Genomic DNA, 19,045 nt, shown 5'->3' on the forward strand with positions numbered 1-19,045 from the left:
TATTTTTTTTTTTTTATTAACATCAATGAAATTGTTACTCTTACTTTGGTTTGGAAGTTTTCTGTATTTTCTAGTTCGGGGAAGAGACACAGTCTCTATAGTGTGATATCTAGGTGAAAGAGTCTCTATGTGCTGAGAATTAACCGACTTCTGTGACGTGAGGTGGCTAGCAGACGGTCGGTTTAGCCAGTCCGTCTGCTTCCTGACCTGGGCCCCAGTTAGTCAAGTACGAACTCTAAGACTATGTGCCATATTTCTGTGGCACCACCCCAGGAGGGATGAAGACCATCTCTTTTCAACAGGTCAGGTCTGCCCCAAAAACTCTTCCAATTGTCTATGAAACCTATGTTATTCTGCTGGCACCACTTAGACATCCAGCCATTGAGTGACAACAGTCTGCTATGAATCTCATCACCGCGGTAAACAGGGAGAGGACCAGAGCATATTACAGTGTCTGACATCGTACTTGCAAGTTCACACACCTCTTTAACATTATTTTTAGTGATCTCCGACTGGCAAAGTTGAACATCATTAGCGCCAACGTGGATAACAATCTTACTGAATTTACGTCTAGCATTAGCCAGCACTTTTAAATTTGCCAAGATGTCAGGTGCTCTGGCTCCTGGTAAACATTGGACTATGGTGGCTGGTGTCTCTATTTTCACATTCCGTACAATAGAATCGGCAATAACTAGAGCACTTTCATCAGGTTTCTCAGTGGGTGCACCGAGTGGGGAGAACCTGTTTGATGTTTTGATCGGAACAGAAGAGCAGTGTTTTGACCCGTGACTATGCCGCCCCACAGTCACCCAGTTGCCCTGCTGCAGAGCATACAGAGGCACTGAAACCGGAACCAAACAATGTCCCTGAGCTAGTTGCATCCAAAGCAGTATCTACAGCCCTCACATTCTTACTGTCCTCAACTAAAGTTTGGATGCGTGTCTCTAGTTCTGAAATCTTCTCTGTCAGCCTAACTATTTTCCTGCATTTATCACATGTGAATCCATCGCTGCTGACAGAGACAGACAAACTGTACATGTGGCAAGCGGTGCAGGTGACGATGCAAGGAGAAGCCATTACTCACCGTGATTGTAGAGTAATTCTGACTCACCACAATAGTTTGATGGACTCGTAAAAAATAAGCAAAAGAGAAAAGAAACAGAGCAAGAGCGCTCGCGGTTTAGATTAAGAGATTAAAGGCGGATGTTTTTGCTCGGGTGGTCGAAATGTCCGCCCAATAGAGAAAAGTTTTGCTCAGCAAGAAACAAAATTAGAGGGAACATTGTTCATGACCCCTTTAACATGTTAATTTGGTGCAGTTGAATTATGGGGTTAAAACTTATTAAAGAATTTAACACACCCAGCCCAGACCTGTACATCATCATATTGTATGCAGTTGCTTAGTGATGAACATGATAACACTTTAGAATACTGTTCCATCATTAATGAATAACTACAAAAGAACAGATGAGTAACGCAATATTAGCACTCTAGTAACTACTAGTAACTAACAAGAAACTCTGATTAATGAATGAGTGATAGTGCTTTTCATACCTCCAAAATAACTACTAAGAACTACTGTATACAGGTTCATAATTAATATGAATAATACATAATGTATAATTAATTCTAAAGTAAAGGTCATGGTAATCCACTAGAAATGACTTAAGTATTATGAAATTCCTCAGAAGGAACTACTAATTATTTGGATCAGTATTCTAAAGTGAAGATCATGGTAACCCACTAGTAATGATTTAAGTGTTACCAAATCTAGCAAAATGGATTACCAACCAAAACCTTACGAAAACCTTAAAAGTTTACAATGACTTCAGTAATTACTAGGGAGTTATCGCGATTTTCACTTTAGAATACTGATCCAAAAAATGAGTAATTCCTTTAGGAGGATGTAATAACACCTGAATAGTTACTATCCAATACTTTACAAAACTCTCAAAAGCTTACAATTATTTCAGTCAGTACTAGGGAGTTATCATGATCTTCACTTTAGAATACTGATCCAAATAATTAGTAATTTCTTCAGAAGGATGTAGTAACACATGAGTCATTACTATCCAAAACCTTACATATACCTCAAAAGCTTACAAGGACGTCAGTCAGTATTAGGGAGTTATGATGCTTTTCACTTTAGAATACTGATCCAAGTAATTAGTAATTCCTTTAGAAGGATTTGGTAATTCTTGAGTCATTACTAGTGGGTTACCATGATCTTCCGTTTAGAATTAATTATACATTATGCATAATTCACATTAATAATGAACCTGTATACAGTAGTTCTTAGTAGGTCTCCAGGATATATATATTAAAAAAATAGTAGTAATTGATTAGCTAATAGTGAACTACAAGTTTACACTGAACGCTATTACTTACTAAATCATTAATCAGAGTTTATTTTTAGGTAATAGTAGTTACTACAGTGTTAATAGAGCATTAGTCACTTGTTCCTGTGTAGTTATTCATTAATGAAGGAACACTATTCTATAGTGTTACCATGAACACAATGCATGACAATGACTGACTGCATGATGTAGCTTATTAGAATGCAGTTACATGCCCCTTGCATTCAACATATGAGGGCATATAATGCCCCTGTATGGATTTTTGTCCTACACATACATCTATGTATAATATCTGCATGATTGCAAGTGTGCTATTGATTTTAAACAACAGTTCAATAAACAAAAAGGTTCATATATAGGGTATATGTCAAATGTTATCTGACCAAACCTGAAAACAGGTCTCACCATATTGAAGAAAGTGACAAAAGCAGTATAAACTGATGGTGATATCTATGGACTTTTAATGAAACTTTTAAAGCTAGTTGTTTTATTCAACTTTAATAACAGAAAGTTAATTAGAAGAATAAAAATAAACTTTTAGATATCAATCTGCATATGTGATGGACATCAGTTATAAGTCAAGTCACCTTTATTTATATAGCGCTTTTAACAATACAGATTGTGTCAAAGCAACTTTCCAATATCAAAATATAGGAAAATAGTATCAATAATGTAAAATGACAAGATTAAACACTCAATTTTCAGTTAAAGGCATTTGATTATTGAATTCAATGATGTCATTGTCCAGCTCAGTTCAGTTTACATACTGTAGTATCTGTGCAATCAAGTCGACGATATCTCTGGTAATTAAGTGTCCCCAACTAAGCAAGCCAGAGGCGACAGCAGCAAGGAACCAAAACTCCATCGGTGACAGAAAACCTTGGGAGAAACCAGGCTCAGTCAGGGGGCCAGTTCTTCTCTGGCCAGATGAACCAGCAGTTCAATTCCAACTGCAGCAAAGTTAGATTGTGTAGTTATAATTATCTTTGGTATCCCCTTTGAAGGCTTCTTGTGTAAAACAGCTCCTTATTTAATGAAGCTCATACAAAAGACCTGAGATGCAACCTGTTTTACAGAATGAGGTGGTTTGTTGCACATATCCCGTTGTGTTACATTTTAGACATAATATCAATATTGTCTCTTGGTCAGTTTTGCCAACAAAAATAGTTCCAAACAAAGCCACAGTATAACTGCATCTCTGAGCAACAAACAGCAGTGTTTCATGAATGAATCCACAATTTTGAATGAACTGAGTGAGCCAATGATTCAGTGACCCACTCATTAAAGGGCACCTATTATGCAAAATTCAATTTCACATGTTGTTTGGACATAAATTTGTGTTGGCAGTGTGTGTACACAACCACCCTATAATGATAAAAATCCACCCACTCCTTTTTTAAAAAAAATCTCCATATATCATTAGCAGAGTCTCAGAGCAAGCCGATCACAGAATACGTAAAGTGTGACATCACATTTTACAAGCCCCACCCACGATTGTTGATTGACACTGTAGTAATCTAGCCGAGACACCGCCCTGAGTGGGCCGCACACAAGCCGCCATGTTTATCTTCACACTAGAGCATTTAAAAGCAGCATTCAAGTAAGAAATGCCCTCTCATTAAGGCTATAGACGTTATTCAGTCCAGAGCAGTACGTGATTCTCTGCTTTTATTTTATCCTTTGGGTCATGTTAATAGCATAGACAGCAGTATAGGTACTGTATTTTATGCTGATGTCACTTAATACACAGATCTAATATAAACATGCAATTTCTTTCCCAGATGTTTACCTTCACAAACATAACCGACTGTGTTATTGAAACTTATGCGTGTTTTTAACATAAACTCATGTGTGAAAGAGAACTGTAGTAGTCACATGCCATGTGCAGCCACTTTCTATACGCGTGCTAGGATGTTTGTGCTCAGATAACCGTCTATCAGAAGTTTAAACTAATATGGCTTTAAAACACGTGATTTCAGCAAGATAAACATGATAATCAAAACCAGATGGTTTTTCTTTTAGAAGTTACGAGCTGTAAAGGCACTTCTCTATTCTGGAAAAGAGGGCGGGGAGCAGAAGCTCATTTGCATTTAAAGAGACATGCTCTAATACAGCGTGTTTCTACTTTCACTCAAAATAGGCATATTCAAAATTATACAATAAATGATCTGTGGGGTATTTTGAGCTGAAACTTCACAGACACATTCTGGGGACACCTGAAACTTATATTACATATTGTAAAATGGGGCATAATAGTTGCCCTTTAACCCCCTGGGGTCGAAGCCCGCACTATGGGTCTGTCTTGTATTTTCTTTATGACCATGAATTGAACTAAAAATACTCTGTCAGTTTTGATCGTAAAGATAAGAATAAGGTATCATTTGAAACTGCAAAGGGTCTACTTTTATTTGTGTATAGTCATAATAATAACAAAACAATGTGCTTTTGTAAAATAAAGAAAATAAACAGGGTGCATTCTCTGCCGTCTCGGTCTGTCACCTATCTTCACAGATACGTAAATAAAACAACATGAATCTCCGCGAATACTTGCCTCAAAGAAAAGAGGAATACAGGTGCATCTCAATAAATTAGAATGTTGTGAAAAAGTTATTTTTTTCTTGTAACTTATTTCAAAAAGTGAAACTTTCATATATTTTAGATTCATTACATGTAAAGTAAAATATTTCAAAAGTTTTTTTTTTTTTAATTTTGACAATTAGAGCTTACAGCTCATGAAAGTCAAAAATCAGTATCTCAATATATTAGAATATTTACATTTGAGTTTCAATTAATGACCATCCCTACAGTATAAATTCTGGGTATCTCTTGTTCTTCGAAACCACAATAATAGGGAAGACTGCTGACTTGGCAGTGATCCAGAAGACGATCATTGACACCCTCCACAAAGAGGGTAAGTCACAGAGGGTCATTACTGAAAGGTGTGGCTGTTTACAGAGTGCTGTATCAAATCATATTAAATGCAAAGTTGACTGGAAGGAAGAATTTGGGTAGGAAAAGGTGCACAAGCAACAGGGATGACCGCAAGCTTGAGAATACAGTCAAGCAAAGCTGATTCAAACACTTGGGAGAGCTTCACTAGGAGTGGACTGAAGCTGGAGTCAGTGCATCAAGAGTCACCACGCTCAGACGTCTTCAGGAAAAGGGCTACCAAGCCATTTCTGAACCAGAGACAACGTCAGAAGCGTCTTACCTGGGTTGTGGAGAAAAAGAACTGGACTGTTGCTCAGTGGTCCAAAGTCCTCTTTTCAGATGAAAGTAAATTTTGCATTTAATTTGGAAATCAAGGTCCCAGAGTCTGGAGGAAGAGTGGAGAGGCACAGAATCCAAGTTGCTTGAAGTCCAGTGTGAAGTTTCCACAGTCTGTGATGATTTGGGCTGCCATGTCATCTGCTGGTGTTGGTCCACTGTGTTTTCTGAAGTCCACAGTCAACGCAGCCATCTACCAGGAAATTTTAGAGCACTTCATGCTTACTTCTGCTGACAAGCTTTATGGAGATGCTGATTTCATTTTCCAGCAGGATTTAGAACCTGCCCACGCTGCCAAAGGTACCAAAAGCTGGTTCAATGACCATGGTGTTGGTGTGCTTGACTGGCCAGCAAACTCACCAGACCTGAACCCCATAGAGAATCTATGGGGTATTGTCAAGAGGAAGATGAGAGACACCAGGCCCAACATTACAGATGACCTGAAGGCCACTGTCAAAGAAACCTGGGCTTCCATACCACCTCATCAGTGCCACAAACTGATCACCTCCATGCCACGCCGAATTGAGGCAGTAATTAAAGTATAAGGAGCCCCTACCAAGTATTGAGTACATATACAGTAAATGAACATACTTTCCAGAAGGCCAACAATTCACTAAAAAAATGTTTTATTGGACTTATGAAGAATTCTAATTTGTTGAGATAGTGAATTGGTGGGTTTTTGTTAAATGTGAGCCAAAATCATCATATTTAAAAGAACCAAAGACTTAAACTACTTCAGTCTGTGTGCATTGAATTTATTTAATACACGAGTTTCACAGTTTCAGTAGAATTACTGAAATAAATGAACTTTTCCACGACATTCTAATTTATTGAGATGCACCTGTATATGTATAGAAAGCTTGAAATGTCTAAAACAAATAAACAAATCCAAAACAAATATTCTCTGTTAAAGTAATCCGTATGAAACCAACGCGATGTCCAGTTTTCCCATCTCAACTCTTTATCTCTAATGCAGTCACACCCAAGAGCCGATCACGCTTTTCAAATTGAAACATCCATGTGAGACGCGTGCACATGTAAATGCCCACATCATCTGCAAACAAACGTGAAGAGCTCATCCCGGCTACTTTTTGTTTCTGGAAGAAGATGAGCTGAGAGGAGAGCGCTAGATCCAGTGGAGGATTTCACTCTGATGAGTAGCCTAAGATTACTTGCATCTGTTGTTATTGTGTTATTGTGACATAACTTTGTGACATAACTACACATTTTACTAGCTAGACTTTTCCCAAACTATAATTCCTGACTACATTTATGCAATCAAGTGAAACATTTTTAAATATGTGTAATTTCATTGTCTAAATGTCTCACAACACCAGGATATTTGTTTATTGTTTTATAACAAATAAAACCACAAGATATAAAAGTATGAATGAATGTTTGGCACAAACTTGTGTTACTTTTCAAGTCTCAGTGTTCAGATCAGTATGTTCAATCATGTGTCCTTGACCTTCACTGTGTATATTTTTATTATGCTGTATTGTAAATAAAATACAAATAATAAACAAAAACCCACATTATTTTATTCTCCTCACACTCTTTCTTACCTGCCTTGTCTCAGTCACATTCATATTGATGGCCCATTATGGGAGGCCCTTTGTCTCTCAGGTGTGAATCACTAAATATTCATGGCAATTTTCACTCCCTCGCATAAGGGAATTCTATCACAAAACATGTTTTACGAAGGTTAAATCAATATATTGTTTTCTGTGAACGAGTTAACAGGATCATTTTCACATCATTTTGTAGCAAAAACTCTAGTCTACCACATCCAGTTCTCAAAAGTCTTGTGAACAAATATTCTGTATGTTTTATGGCCTTATTTTAGTGACTTAAAAATTTAGTTTTTCACTTACCACGCATAAACATTGTTTTCTCAAAAACACAAACATGTGCTTTCATGCTGCTCACATATTACTTTAGCCATTAATATTTTTTTAAGATACTGAAAAGAACCCCCAAAAAACACAAATGTCAGGGCATGCCAAAACTTCTCCAGGGCCCCAAAACACCTCAGACCCCAGTGGGTTAACACCCACTCATTAAGTAATTTGCTGCATGAATCAGCAGCTTGAATAAATCGGCTGAACAACCACTTCATATTTACAGTCTCATTTTATTTATTTATATTAATTATTATATATTTTTATATTAAATTAAGCGAATTAATTTATAGCATTATATTAATAGCATTATTTATGCAATTCTAATTGCAGTGTGAATGCATTCATGCTAATGCTGAACAGTTTGTGTACATAAACCTAAATATTACTTCAGATGCAGCTTCTGAGAACAATGTTATGGCCACACTGTAGCCTTTAAAGTTTGTGTAATAAATTCAATGTTCAATAAAAATATTTCTTTCTAATGCTATACTTTGTAATGTCTATACACTGCTTTTCTCATTTAACACAATAATGAATTACCTTCTGGGAGTAATTTCTCAGGCCAAATTACTGTTAATTTGCGATTAATTAACCATAATTAATTAGATAAAAAATTTAACTCCCTCGATAGCCTTAATATACATATACATAAAAGTGCTCTAAAATCATAGTAATAATACGTAATACTGTCATAGAAATAATTGAAAATATATAGCATATTGCCCAGCCCTATCACCAACCTCTAATAACAATAACTGACCGTTATATCGTTACAAATGCATATTAGTATTTTATGGTAATTCTGCAACACTTGAGCTGGGAACCGAGAATTCCCAAGAAATAATTAAACTGTGAAACCTGTTAGTCCAGATGCTGCGGAACAGATCAAGGGACTCGCGCAGCCGGTTAGTGCTGTTGTCCTCCCTTATGACCATGTTATAACTGCTACTGGCTGCCACAAAGATGATGGCGGTCACATCTGTGATTATAGACAAGAAGAGATATATTATCACCAAACACACTTTTAGGATAGTTCACCCAAAAAATGAAATTATGTCATCATTTGCTCACCCTCATGTTATTCAAAACATTTATTTTATTTTATTTGAAGAATGAATGACATACATACACACAAGGTTAGCACGGAAACATGCTAGAACAAAAGCTCAATGAGGTAACACACTAGGTATACCACGGTAAGGAAATTTTCCCACTGATTAATAATCTTGTGACAACATCAATACTACCGATTACACTGCACACTTTACAAAATATGGTACTTGTTGATGCTCAGGAACTGTAGCACTTTTATCTTTAATGTTATATCTTTACACCTTTCCCTTTCTTCAAACAAAATGTATGCTAGAAAATGGCTGACTTATTATTATTGTTAATGAAAAACACAACAATAAAAACATACAATGACAATGACAAACTAATATTAAACATAAAATTTTAGTTAGGTGACATATGGAGCCCCGCACAAGACATGCACACAAAAATGTATTTACTTACATTTATTTACAAGAATTGGTTCCTACGTTATAATTTGCTTCCTCATTTTATTAAACCGTGGCCTTGTTGTACTAATTTTGGAAGCAAATTACTACGACATGGCCACAATTCAATTTAAATGAGGGAAAATGTCTATTTTGTGGCAACAAAACAGAAATTTCCCCTCATTTAAATTGAATATATAAATCAAAACTTATATATAACTCTGTTTATACCTGTGTTATAACAAATAAATGAAAGATTTTCCCATACTTTAAAATTAATACTAAAATTTGTGGTTTATTATTACTTTTAATAATATTTTTTAAAACAAAACAATAATAAAATAAACACAGATAAACAGACTTATATTAAACAGAAATACTGCCAAACAGGCATTTGCTTTTTTGCTGACACCAAATCCTCCGTCATCGTAACTCATTACTCTTTTCACGTGATAAGTGAAATTTCACTCCTGCTGCTCCTGCTGTATGGAGCACCTGCCTTTAGTTTATAATTGTAGCATCCATTGTCAAACTGAACTAAACAATTTTTATGTCTATAAAAAAAAGGAAAACTACAGTGGGGATGCTGGGCGAGTAATGTAATTAGTATATGGCCAAACAATGTGTAATATCAACAACACTGACTGCCGCAACAAGCCTAGCATGCATAAGTTTCTGTATTTACCATATGTGACCCTGGAGCACAAAACCAGTCTTAAGTCGCTAGGGTATATTTGTAGGAATAGCCAACAATACATTGTATGGGTCAAAATTATCGATTTTTCTTTTATGCCAAAAATCATTAGGATATTAAGTAAAGATCATGTTCCATGAAGATATTTTGTAAATTTCCTACTGTAAATATATCAATTTAATTTTTGATTAGTAATGTATATTGCTAAGAACTTCATTTGGACAACTTTAAAGGCGATTTTCTCAATATATTGATTTTTTTGCACCCTCAGATTACAAATTTTCAAATACCGTATTGACCCGAATATAAGACGATGTTTTTTCCTTGGAAATACATCTGAAAAAATGCGGTCGTCTTATATTCATGGTCTAGACTTTGACATGTCAATAATACACCCACAACAATAGGTGGCGCCAAAAACGCATAAAACGAGTGTGCCATGAAATATGTAATGTAATGTGTGTTGTAAAGATCGCGAATGAAAACAAATGAAAAAGAAAAGCTTACAGCAGCATGATCGTGACTGTCATGTTAGCCTGATGGGACCAAACTTCCTCTGTAAGTGATTTTAAAACATAAGACAGTACCCAGATTTGAAGACTACAATAAGATTTCACTTCTACTGATAATAACATTTTGGTAGGCTACTATGAGTTGGATAGCCTAATTGTTATATAATTCAGATGGGCTACCTGTTATTTCAATGGTATATCAAAATTCATGTCATTGTTGGTACATTTTACCAGTATTTACCATACTTTCAAAACAAAAATTAGAATTGGAAAAATATGCAAAATGAAAATAATTTAAGAATAAATGTGTTTTACAGAGAGAGAGAAAAAAAAAAAACAAGATTTGGTTTTCAAAAAGTCTTTTTCCAACAGGTACATCTAGAAAAAGGGGGGTCGTCTTATAATCAGGGTCGTCTTATATTCGGGACAATACGGTAGTTGAATCTCAGCCAAATATTGTCATATCCTAACAAACCATACATCAAAAAGCTTATTTATTCAACTTTCAGCTGGTGTATAAATCTCAATTAAAAAAAATTGACTCATATGACTGGTTTTGTGGTCCAGGGTCACATATGTGATCTGTTCATAATGTAAAGAAAATTCATTTCTTCACAAGACTAAAGATTATTTGTGTTATGAAGGTTTAAATGTTTTTTTTTTTTGTTGTTGTTGTTGTATTTTGTGTGTGTGTGTGTGTGTTTTGAGGGTGAATAAATTATGACACAATGTTCATTTTGGGTGAAATAATTCTTTAAAGGGTTTGTTCACCCAAAAATGAAAATTCTGTCATTAATTACTCACCCTCATGTCGTTACAATCCTGTAAGACCTTCGTTCATCTTTGGAACACAAATTAAGATATTTTTGATCTGAGAGCTCTCTGACCAGAGATGCATGTGCTTTCTACTGAATGTAAACAATGCTGATTACGTTGAATACGTTCTGGGGTGCTCTCCAAAATGGCGGAAGGTAATGGAGTGGTAGTATCCTTGCTATATATGCAGGGTCAGAAAGCTCTCAGATTTCATCGAAAATATCTTAATTTGTGTTCCAAAGATGAACGAAAGTCTTACAGGTTTGGAACGACATGAGGGTGAGTAATTAATGACAGAATTTTCATTTTTGGGTGAACTAAGCCTTTAACATAAATTCCATTAGTTACTTTCAGATATATCGACAACAAAACAGTTTATGTAAAATTGTTTACAGAAAAAAAAAATACCACAAAGCTTGAGTAATTTGTAAGCTCACCGTTAAAGCACTGAATCCATTTCCTCCTTTCATCTCTCTGACCGCCCACATCAAACATACTGACACACAGGGAGAAAGAAATAAGAAATGTTTCTGTATAACAACTGAACAAATAAGTATTTATATAAATTTAGTAACTGAATGCAGTTATAAATCATTAGATCAATTATAGATACTGCATATGGTGGGGTCCAAAAGTCTGAGTATACTAGTGTAAATGCTTATATAATTTTTTTCCCCCTCCATTCTGTCACCAATTGAGTATGGATTCTTTGCCACTGTCGCTTTTGTAGGCGAGAGGCGACATTTAACTCTTGGCAATATTGTCGACTTGATTCCACAGACACTATTTGAAGAGAACTGAACTGAGCTGGACAATGACATCACTGAATCAATTATGAACTGACTTTAAAGGTGCCATAGAATGCATTGATACAATATTTTAAATTGTTCTCTGATATCTACATAGAAGGTATGTGGCTTAGGTAAAGGCAATAATTCTCCAGAAACAGTTTTACATGTCCATTTACAACACTAGGATTTGTCCCTAGAATGAAATGGTCTGTCATTAGCTTATTTGGAAGGGTCATGAATAATAATGTTGAGCTCTGCTCTGATTGGCTGTTTCACAGTGCGGCTCAAAGTTGAGCTCTACTCTGATTGGCTGTTTCACAAACTAATTTCAGTAGCTCACAGGAAGGAAACACAGGGAAAATATATTTTTCAATACTTCCTCGCGCAGTAATATCGTTGGGTAATTATACTGTAAATAAAATGCGGGCATTAGGGAGCCGCTATTAATATGCTGGGCATTGAAACTGCTTTCAAATGCACGACCACTTTTTAGTTTCACTTTAACTTTCGAGATTCGCGATCGCACGTACTCTGTTTATACTATGGAGCGGCAGTACTTATCACACATTTTACAAGATCAGATGCTTGTCAGTGGTGCTCAGGATCTGTAAATCATTGGCCATCATCCTCAGTCATCTCTCCTTACTCTGTCTATGTGGTAAGTAAAATCTTATGTACTGTAATGTAACAGGCTACCGCTAGCAAGGAGCTAACCATGTCCCTTTAGTGGCTCGCATTATTTTATTAGAACGCATTATTTGCTTTCCGTGCCTTTCTGAATACAGACACCAACCCATCCCTGCACTTCACAGCCCCTGCACAGCCTAGAACATAACATTTATTTCCATAATGTGCCATTTTTGCTGTTGTCTTCGCTTGTTTCTTCACAATCCCTGCAGAACGTCTGATGATTCGGCTGTGCAGATTCGGCTGGCGGCTAGCCTAGAACATGGGCGGGTATATGCAAATGTTGGGGGTGTAACTATTAGTGATCTCCCGACTGTAACGTCACAGTCTGTTTTATGTTCTGATTCGCCTAATTTTCAGTGGTCTTTTGCATTCACGAGATTTACATAAGAAGGAGAAAACAATGGTGTTTGAGGCTCACGGTATGTCATTTCCATATACAGAACTCTTATTATTCAACTATGCCAAGGTAAATACATTTTTCCATTTTATGGCACCTTTAAATGAAAAATTTACTGTTTACTATTGTTCTCTTTTTAGAGCTAAATTTTGTTTGCATTATTGACACTATTTTCCTGTTTAACACTGTAAAGAACACTGTAAAAAAAACTGACAATCTGTATTGTATAAAGTGTTATATAAATAAAGGTACTTTATGCACATTCACTTCAAGATTTTGTCTCTGCCAGCTTAGTCAAATGCAGTGTAATGACAGAAGTTTTTTGTCCTATGATAATTCTGCTGAGAGATTTCCATGATTTACTGAATTTTAATGTGTGTTTTCCTAGACAAATTAGACTGTAGATGAAAATTTGTAAAGACATGTTTTATTTTGTCTAGTTCATAGGTATATACACTGCTCAAAAAAATTTAGGGAACACTTAAACACACATTGGATCTCCACGGACAAAATATTCAAGCTGAAAATCTTTACTTGTATACACTGTGTAAGAATTAAATGATGTGACAATGGTCAGTGAAAGCTGAAATCATCAAACCATTAAGGGCTGGATTCAAAATCACACAGGAAAAAAATACTGATCCAACTCGCATGAATTTCATCACAGCAACTCATAATGTAAATCAGTAGATTGTATGGCCTCCATATGCTACTTGCTAGCTTTGGATGCTTCAATAATGTCAAAACACAAAACTAGAGACAAATTAGTCAGAAAGGATAAAGAGAGAACAATTGTCTGTGGCCACCACCTGCAAAACCATTCCCTTTTGGGGGGTTGTCTTGCTGTCTTGCTTCTCCAGTGCACCTGTTGTCACTTTCATTTGCACCAAAGCGTGTTAAACAGATTCACAATCACTTATGCTTCTTAAAGGGACAGACTGATATCCCTGACGTTTAACTGACTTAGTGTTATACTGCGAAGATTAAATGTTCCCTTGATTTTTTTGAGCAATGTATATGAAGCAATGTTTTATTTAGTTTTATTTTATTATTATTAATGTAAAACACAACCATTTTAAACTCTTCACATTTAAATAATTTAAATTGGGAATATTTTTCAATTATATTTGTGGATTTCAGAATCAGAATACATTAGAGATATAGTCAGCTTTTATATTTTATTTTAATGGGACTCACTGAAATGACTGACGCGCTCACTTTAAAAAAATAATAATTTGAAACTGACAAATTAAGCAATTGAGAATTTATCAGTGTTTGTTCCAAATGTAATAAATACTATTTTGCTTTTTGATTCAACAGTGTGGGGTGGGAAAAAAAAAATGATTCTCCGATTCATCGCGATTCTCTCTTCAATTCTTATTCTGAATCGATTCTAAATGGCTCGTTTCCACTGAGTGGTACGGTTCGGTACAGTACAGTATGCAATTATTTCCATTTCCACTGTCAGAAGTTGTGAATGGTACCAAAATAGTGAACCGTACTGTACCACTTTTTTGGTACCCTTCCGTTGGGGTACCTAGCACAGCAAAGGGTACCAAAAGGGTGGAGATAAACTCACTGCAGAACGCTGATTGGTTGATTAGAATCGTCACTTTTGCGTGATACAAAGGGATAAAGCTTCTTCACTCATTCCACTCTGCTGTCCGTGAGTGTTGGGCTTATAATTACATCAGAGTGCACAAACACAAAAAAAATATAACAGTGTATTTTATAATTTTATATTTTCACACAGACAATAGCCGTTTCTCAATAGCGTTCTTGTCTGTTCTTGGTGAAACGTCATTGCCCAAAGACCCACGTAATTTTCTAAATATACTGTTATTGTGTCATTTAAGAGTTTTTCATGTGAGAATGTAGTTCCCAGATAGCACACGTACGTCTGCGAGATGTCTGTTAAAGATCTCTTGATCTGGAAAGCATCTGCAGTCTACAAACGTCTGACAGACGTCTGTAAGATGTCAGTTTTACATACATTCTAAATCATAAACATCTTAAAGACATCTAAAAGGAGACGTCCAATAGACGTATTGCAGATGAGCAAACACCCTAAAAAATACGTCTTGCAGATGTAAATGCAGATGTCAAATAGACGTCTCCTAGATGTACGTGTGCTATCAGGGTTGTTTAAAACTCAAATCTGCAGTTTATTTATAAAGATAGCGCCTATTTGAAAATTTGATATGCCGATTTCGGAGTACCATGCGATCACCTGGCACTCAGCACTCATGTATAAGCCTAGCTCGGCTAGTCCTTCTGACATTTGCCGCTGGCTCTGATGTCTCTGTAGTGATTAAACATGAGATACAATTCGATTTGGGTAGGCTATATTTAACAGGCAATCGTGCTCTCATGAATCTATTATTTGTTCCTGGTCATATCGTTTTGGCTGAGCACAAAGTTATGTTTAACTTTATATATTTATTTTGAACTTTACCGTAGCACAGCGCTGACCTGTAGCATACGTTTGACTGAATTGTTTGCTTTTGTCTTTATTTCCTCTTATATAAGCCTCTTATACTTTGTACTTATACTTTTATAATGGCTATTATTGTTCATTAAAACTGACATTTAACAAAAAGAGGACTCGAATCCTTGACACGGTAATCTTAATCGAAACAAATCGTGAAACCAGTGCCGATTCACCCCCTAATTTCAAGATGGCAGTACTGTCACAGAGATTCCAACTACAAACAAAATGCATAGAAACTCTAATTTTGGTTAAAATGTAAAGTTGTAAAGATGTATTTGCACAGAAGAATTAATTAGGAAAAAATTTAGATCAAGAATCGTTGTGGAATCGGATCGTGACTCCCAGAATCGGATCGTGAAGTGCCTAGATTCCCACCCCTATTCAACAGAATATTTTAAATAACAAAACAAATGAAAATGACATAGACTAAATTAAGCTGCTTGGAAATGGTCTTACAACCTTTACCTTTCTTCACATGTTTTCTGATTTCCTTAAACAACTCTCTCCTTTGCTTTCTCTGGTCCATGTTCAATGTGGTGTACACAATAGCTATGTTTCCATCCAAAGATTCAAATTAAATATTGCGCAAAACTGGAATATTGAATAAAGCACCGTTTCCATCCAAAGAGTCAAAGAGAACAAAATCATCACTTCCTGGTAAACTGTGGCAAATATCACTACGAATATAGGAAAAGCCACTGAATATAATAATTTTCATATATGATATAAATTACTTGCACCTCAGCACGAGCAGACGAAACACAATAAATGCGGTCATTATTGCTTTCGGAGGCGGATGCTGCTGTTTGGGAACGCAGTCGTTTAAGACAATTATACAGAAATACTTTGATGACAGACTTTGCTCAGGCTTTTCAGAATGACCATAACAACATATAGGTCTAGATGCTGTGAACGAGATCGGTCCGCTGCTAGCCAAGTTATCCCGTCTCACAGCGCAAAGTCACGTGACTTTTTCAATGAGCGTGGAGGAATTTATTTGGTAAATGTGTTTCCATCGTAGTTTATGCACATTTTTTTCTTACCGGATAAAAAGTTTATCCTACTCAAATGTGCGCATACGTTTTTTTTTTATGCGCATTTTGCCGTTTTCATCCAGCGTTTTTTTTATGCGATATTCCAAAATGCGCATAAAAATAGGTGGGTGGAAATCAGCAATCAAGTGACTACATGTATCCTTTTAAAAACTCCGAACGACAAATTAAAAGATTTGTGTGGAAGCTGTCTGTTAAAACGCTACTATAATCCAAACTTTTCTAGGGGAACCAACAAATCTGTTCTTTGAATAATATATATATATATATATATATATATATATATATATATATATATATATATTAAGCAATTATTTATCTCTTTTCACACTTTCTTTGCATTGTTCTATGACATACCAAAGGAATGCAGACAATTGCTTTTAACTACATTAGTTTTCAGGAGGAAGCTTTTTTTTTTTTTTTTTTTTTCAGTGAACTGTAATGGTACCAACAACTGTGTCCATATCAATTCTGAAACCTAGCTGAGCAATGCACTACATCTTTCTAAAATCGCTGTTATACATGTATTTTTTCTAGGAGCTCACTACTAAGATATCAAACGTGCATTATGTAATATTAATTACACTTTATTAATTGCAATTATTTTTTGCCTTTAAAAGAGATGTTTGCTACAAATGACAGGCATTTGGGTTGATCAAAATACAGCACAATAAACACAGATGCGAGCAAAATTTTAACGGAAGCAAGTCGTTCATTTAACACAAATTTTTTTCATTACAAATTATATTACTCACATAACAATGTCATTGCAGTGTTAAACTTAAAGGTAATAGAGAATGGGAACCTACGTCATGCCGCGTTGGATTCCGCCATGTAGGTCACGCTCAGGAGCACACAGCGTAAACAAATGCAAATCACCACAGAAAAAGCTGACCGTTTTACATTAATATTTTTTGAAAAACATCTTACATACGCTTTGAATAAAACCTACTAATATGTAAATCTCTTTGAAAAAAATCACTCTGTTGTTTGTCTGAGGCTGCAAATATTCATTACTATTCAGTCTCCTTCGTAGTGAAGGAGACTGAATAGTAATGAATATTTGCAGCCTCTCAGACAAACAACAGAGTGATTTTTTTCAAAGAGAAAAAGTGGAGTGGTACTGATATAGGATAACTGCTAAAACACTTATGACAATTAACCATGGTTTTATTATAGTAAACGTGTAGCGACCGTGTTTTTGCGACAATCTTATTAAATACCATGGATAAACTATGGTTACCCAGTCAACACGTGAGATCACGCGATGATCGCAGTGACATCACACCATTCTCATACGGTGATACTCACAGTGTGAGTAATATGTGAGCTCATTGTGAATTCAAAATGTTGAGCAGGTTGAGAGGAGGCAGTTCAAATATCAGACGCTGGGGGACATTCTTCCTGTTTCTCAACACTATCACAGTGATCTCACAAGATGAGCTCATGAGTGCACGCCCAGCTAACAAATTTCTGTTATAAGAACCTTCTCCAAACATACAGTGGGGCAAAAAAGTATTTAGTCAGCCACCAATTGTGCAAGTTCTCCCACTTAAAAAGATGAGAGAGGCCTGTAATTTTCATCATAGGTATACCTCAACTATGAGAGACAAAATGAGAAAAAAAATCCAGAAAATCACATTGTAGGATTTTTAAAGAATTAATTGGTAAATTCCTCTGTAAAATAAGTATTTGGTCACCTACAAACAAGCAAGATTTCTGGCTCTCACAGACCTGTAACTTCTTCTTTAAGAGGCTCCTCTGTCCTCCACTCGTTACCTGTATTAATGGCATCTGTTTGAACTCGTTATCAGTATAAAAGACACCTGTCCACAACCTCAAACAGTCCAACTCCAAACTCCACCATGGCCAAGACCAAAGAGCTGTCAAAGGACACCAGAAACAAAATTGTAGACCTGCACCAGGCTGGGAAGACTGAATCTGCAATAGGTAAGCAGCTTGGTGTGAAGAAATCAACTGTGGGAGCAATTATTAGAAAATGGAAGACATACAAGACCACTGATAATCTCCCTCGATCTGGGGCTCCACGCAAGATCTCACCCCGTGGGGTCAAATTGATCACAAGAACTGTGAGCATAAATCCCAGAACCACACGGGGGGACCTAGTGAATGACCTGCAGAGAGCTGGGGACCAAAGTAACAAAGGCTACCATCAGTAACACACTGCGCCGCCAGGGACTTAAATCCTGCAGTGCCAGACGTGTCCCCCTGCTTAAGCCAGTACATGTCCGGGCCCATCTGAAGTTTGCTAGAGAGCATTTGGATGATCCAGAAGAGGATTGGGAGAATGTCATATGGTCAGATGAAACCAAAATATAATTTTTTGGTAAAAACTCAAAGAATGCTGAGTTGCATCTAAAGAACACCATACCTACTGTGAAGCATGGGGGTGGAAACATCATGCTTTGGGGCTGTTTTTCTGCAAAGGGACCAGGACGACTGATCCGTGTAAACGAAAGAATGAATGGGGCCATGTATCGTGAGATTTTGAGTGAAAACCTCCTTCCATCAGCAAGGGCATTGAAGATGAAACGTGGCTGGGTCTTTCAGCATG

The 19,045-nt window shown here is 36.2% G+C and overlaps 1 protein-coding gene across 6 annotated transcripts in view; it reads right to left on the reverse strand.

Moving 5' to 3' along the window:
- gnal (guanine nucleotide binding protein (G protein), alpha activating activity polypeptide, olfactory type) overlaps positions 1-19,045 on the reverse strand; it is a 253,324-nt gene that overhangs the window by 59,679 nt on the left and 174,600 nt on the right. For all 6 annotated transcript variants that reach the window (XR_009268975.1, XM_058764670.1, XM_058764671.1 and 3 more), the window contains exons 8-9: positions 11,487-11,545; positions 8,387-8,507 (exon numbers count right to left, since the gene is read on the reverse strand). Coding sequence is in view for 5 of the 6 variants with exons in the window: in XM_058764670.1 (XP_058620653.1) it covers positions 8,387-8,507; positions 11,487-11,545 (180 nt within the window). In the remaining variant the exon portion in view is untranslated. The remainder of the gene's footprint in view (positions 1-8,386; positions 8,508-11,486; positions 11,546-19,045) is intronic.

Source organism: Onychostoma macrolepis, chromosome 24 (genome assembly GCF_012432095.1).
Source record: "Onychostoma macrolepis isolate SWU-2019 chromosome 24, ASM1243209v1, whole genome shotgun sequence".
NCBI classification, from domain to species: Eukaryota; Metazoa; Chordata; class Actinopteri; order Cypriniformes; family Cyprinidae; genus Onychostoma; species Onychostoma macrolepis.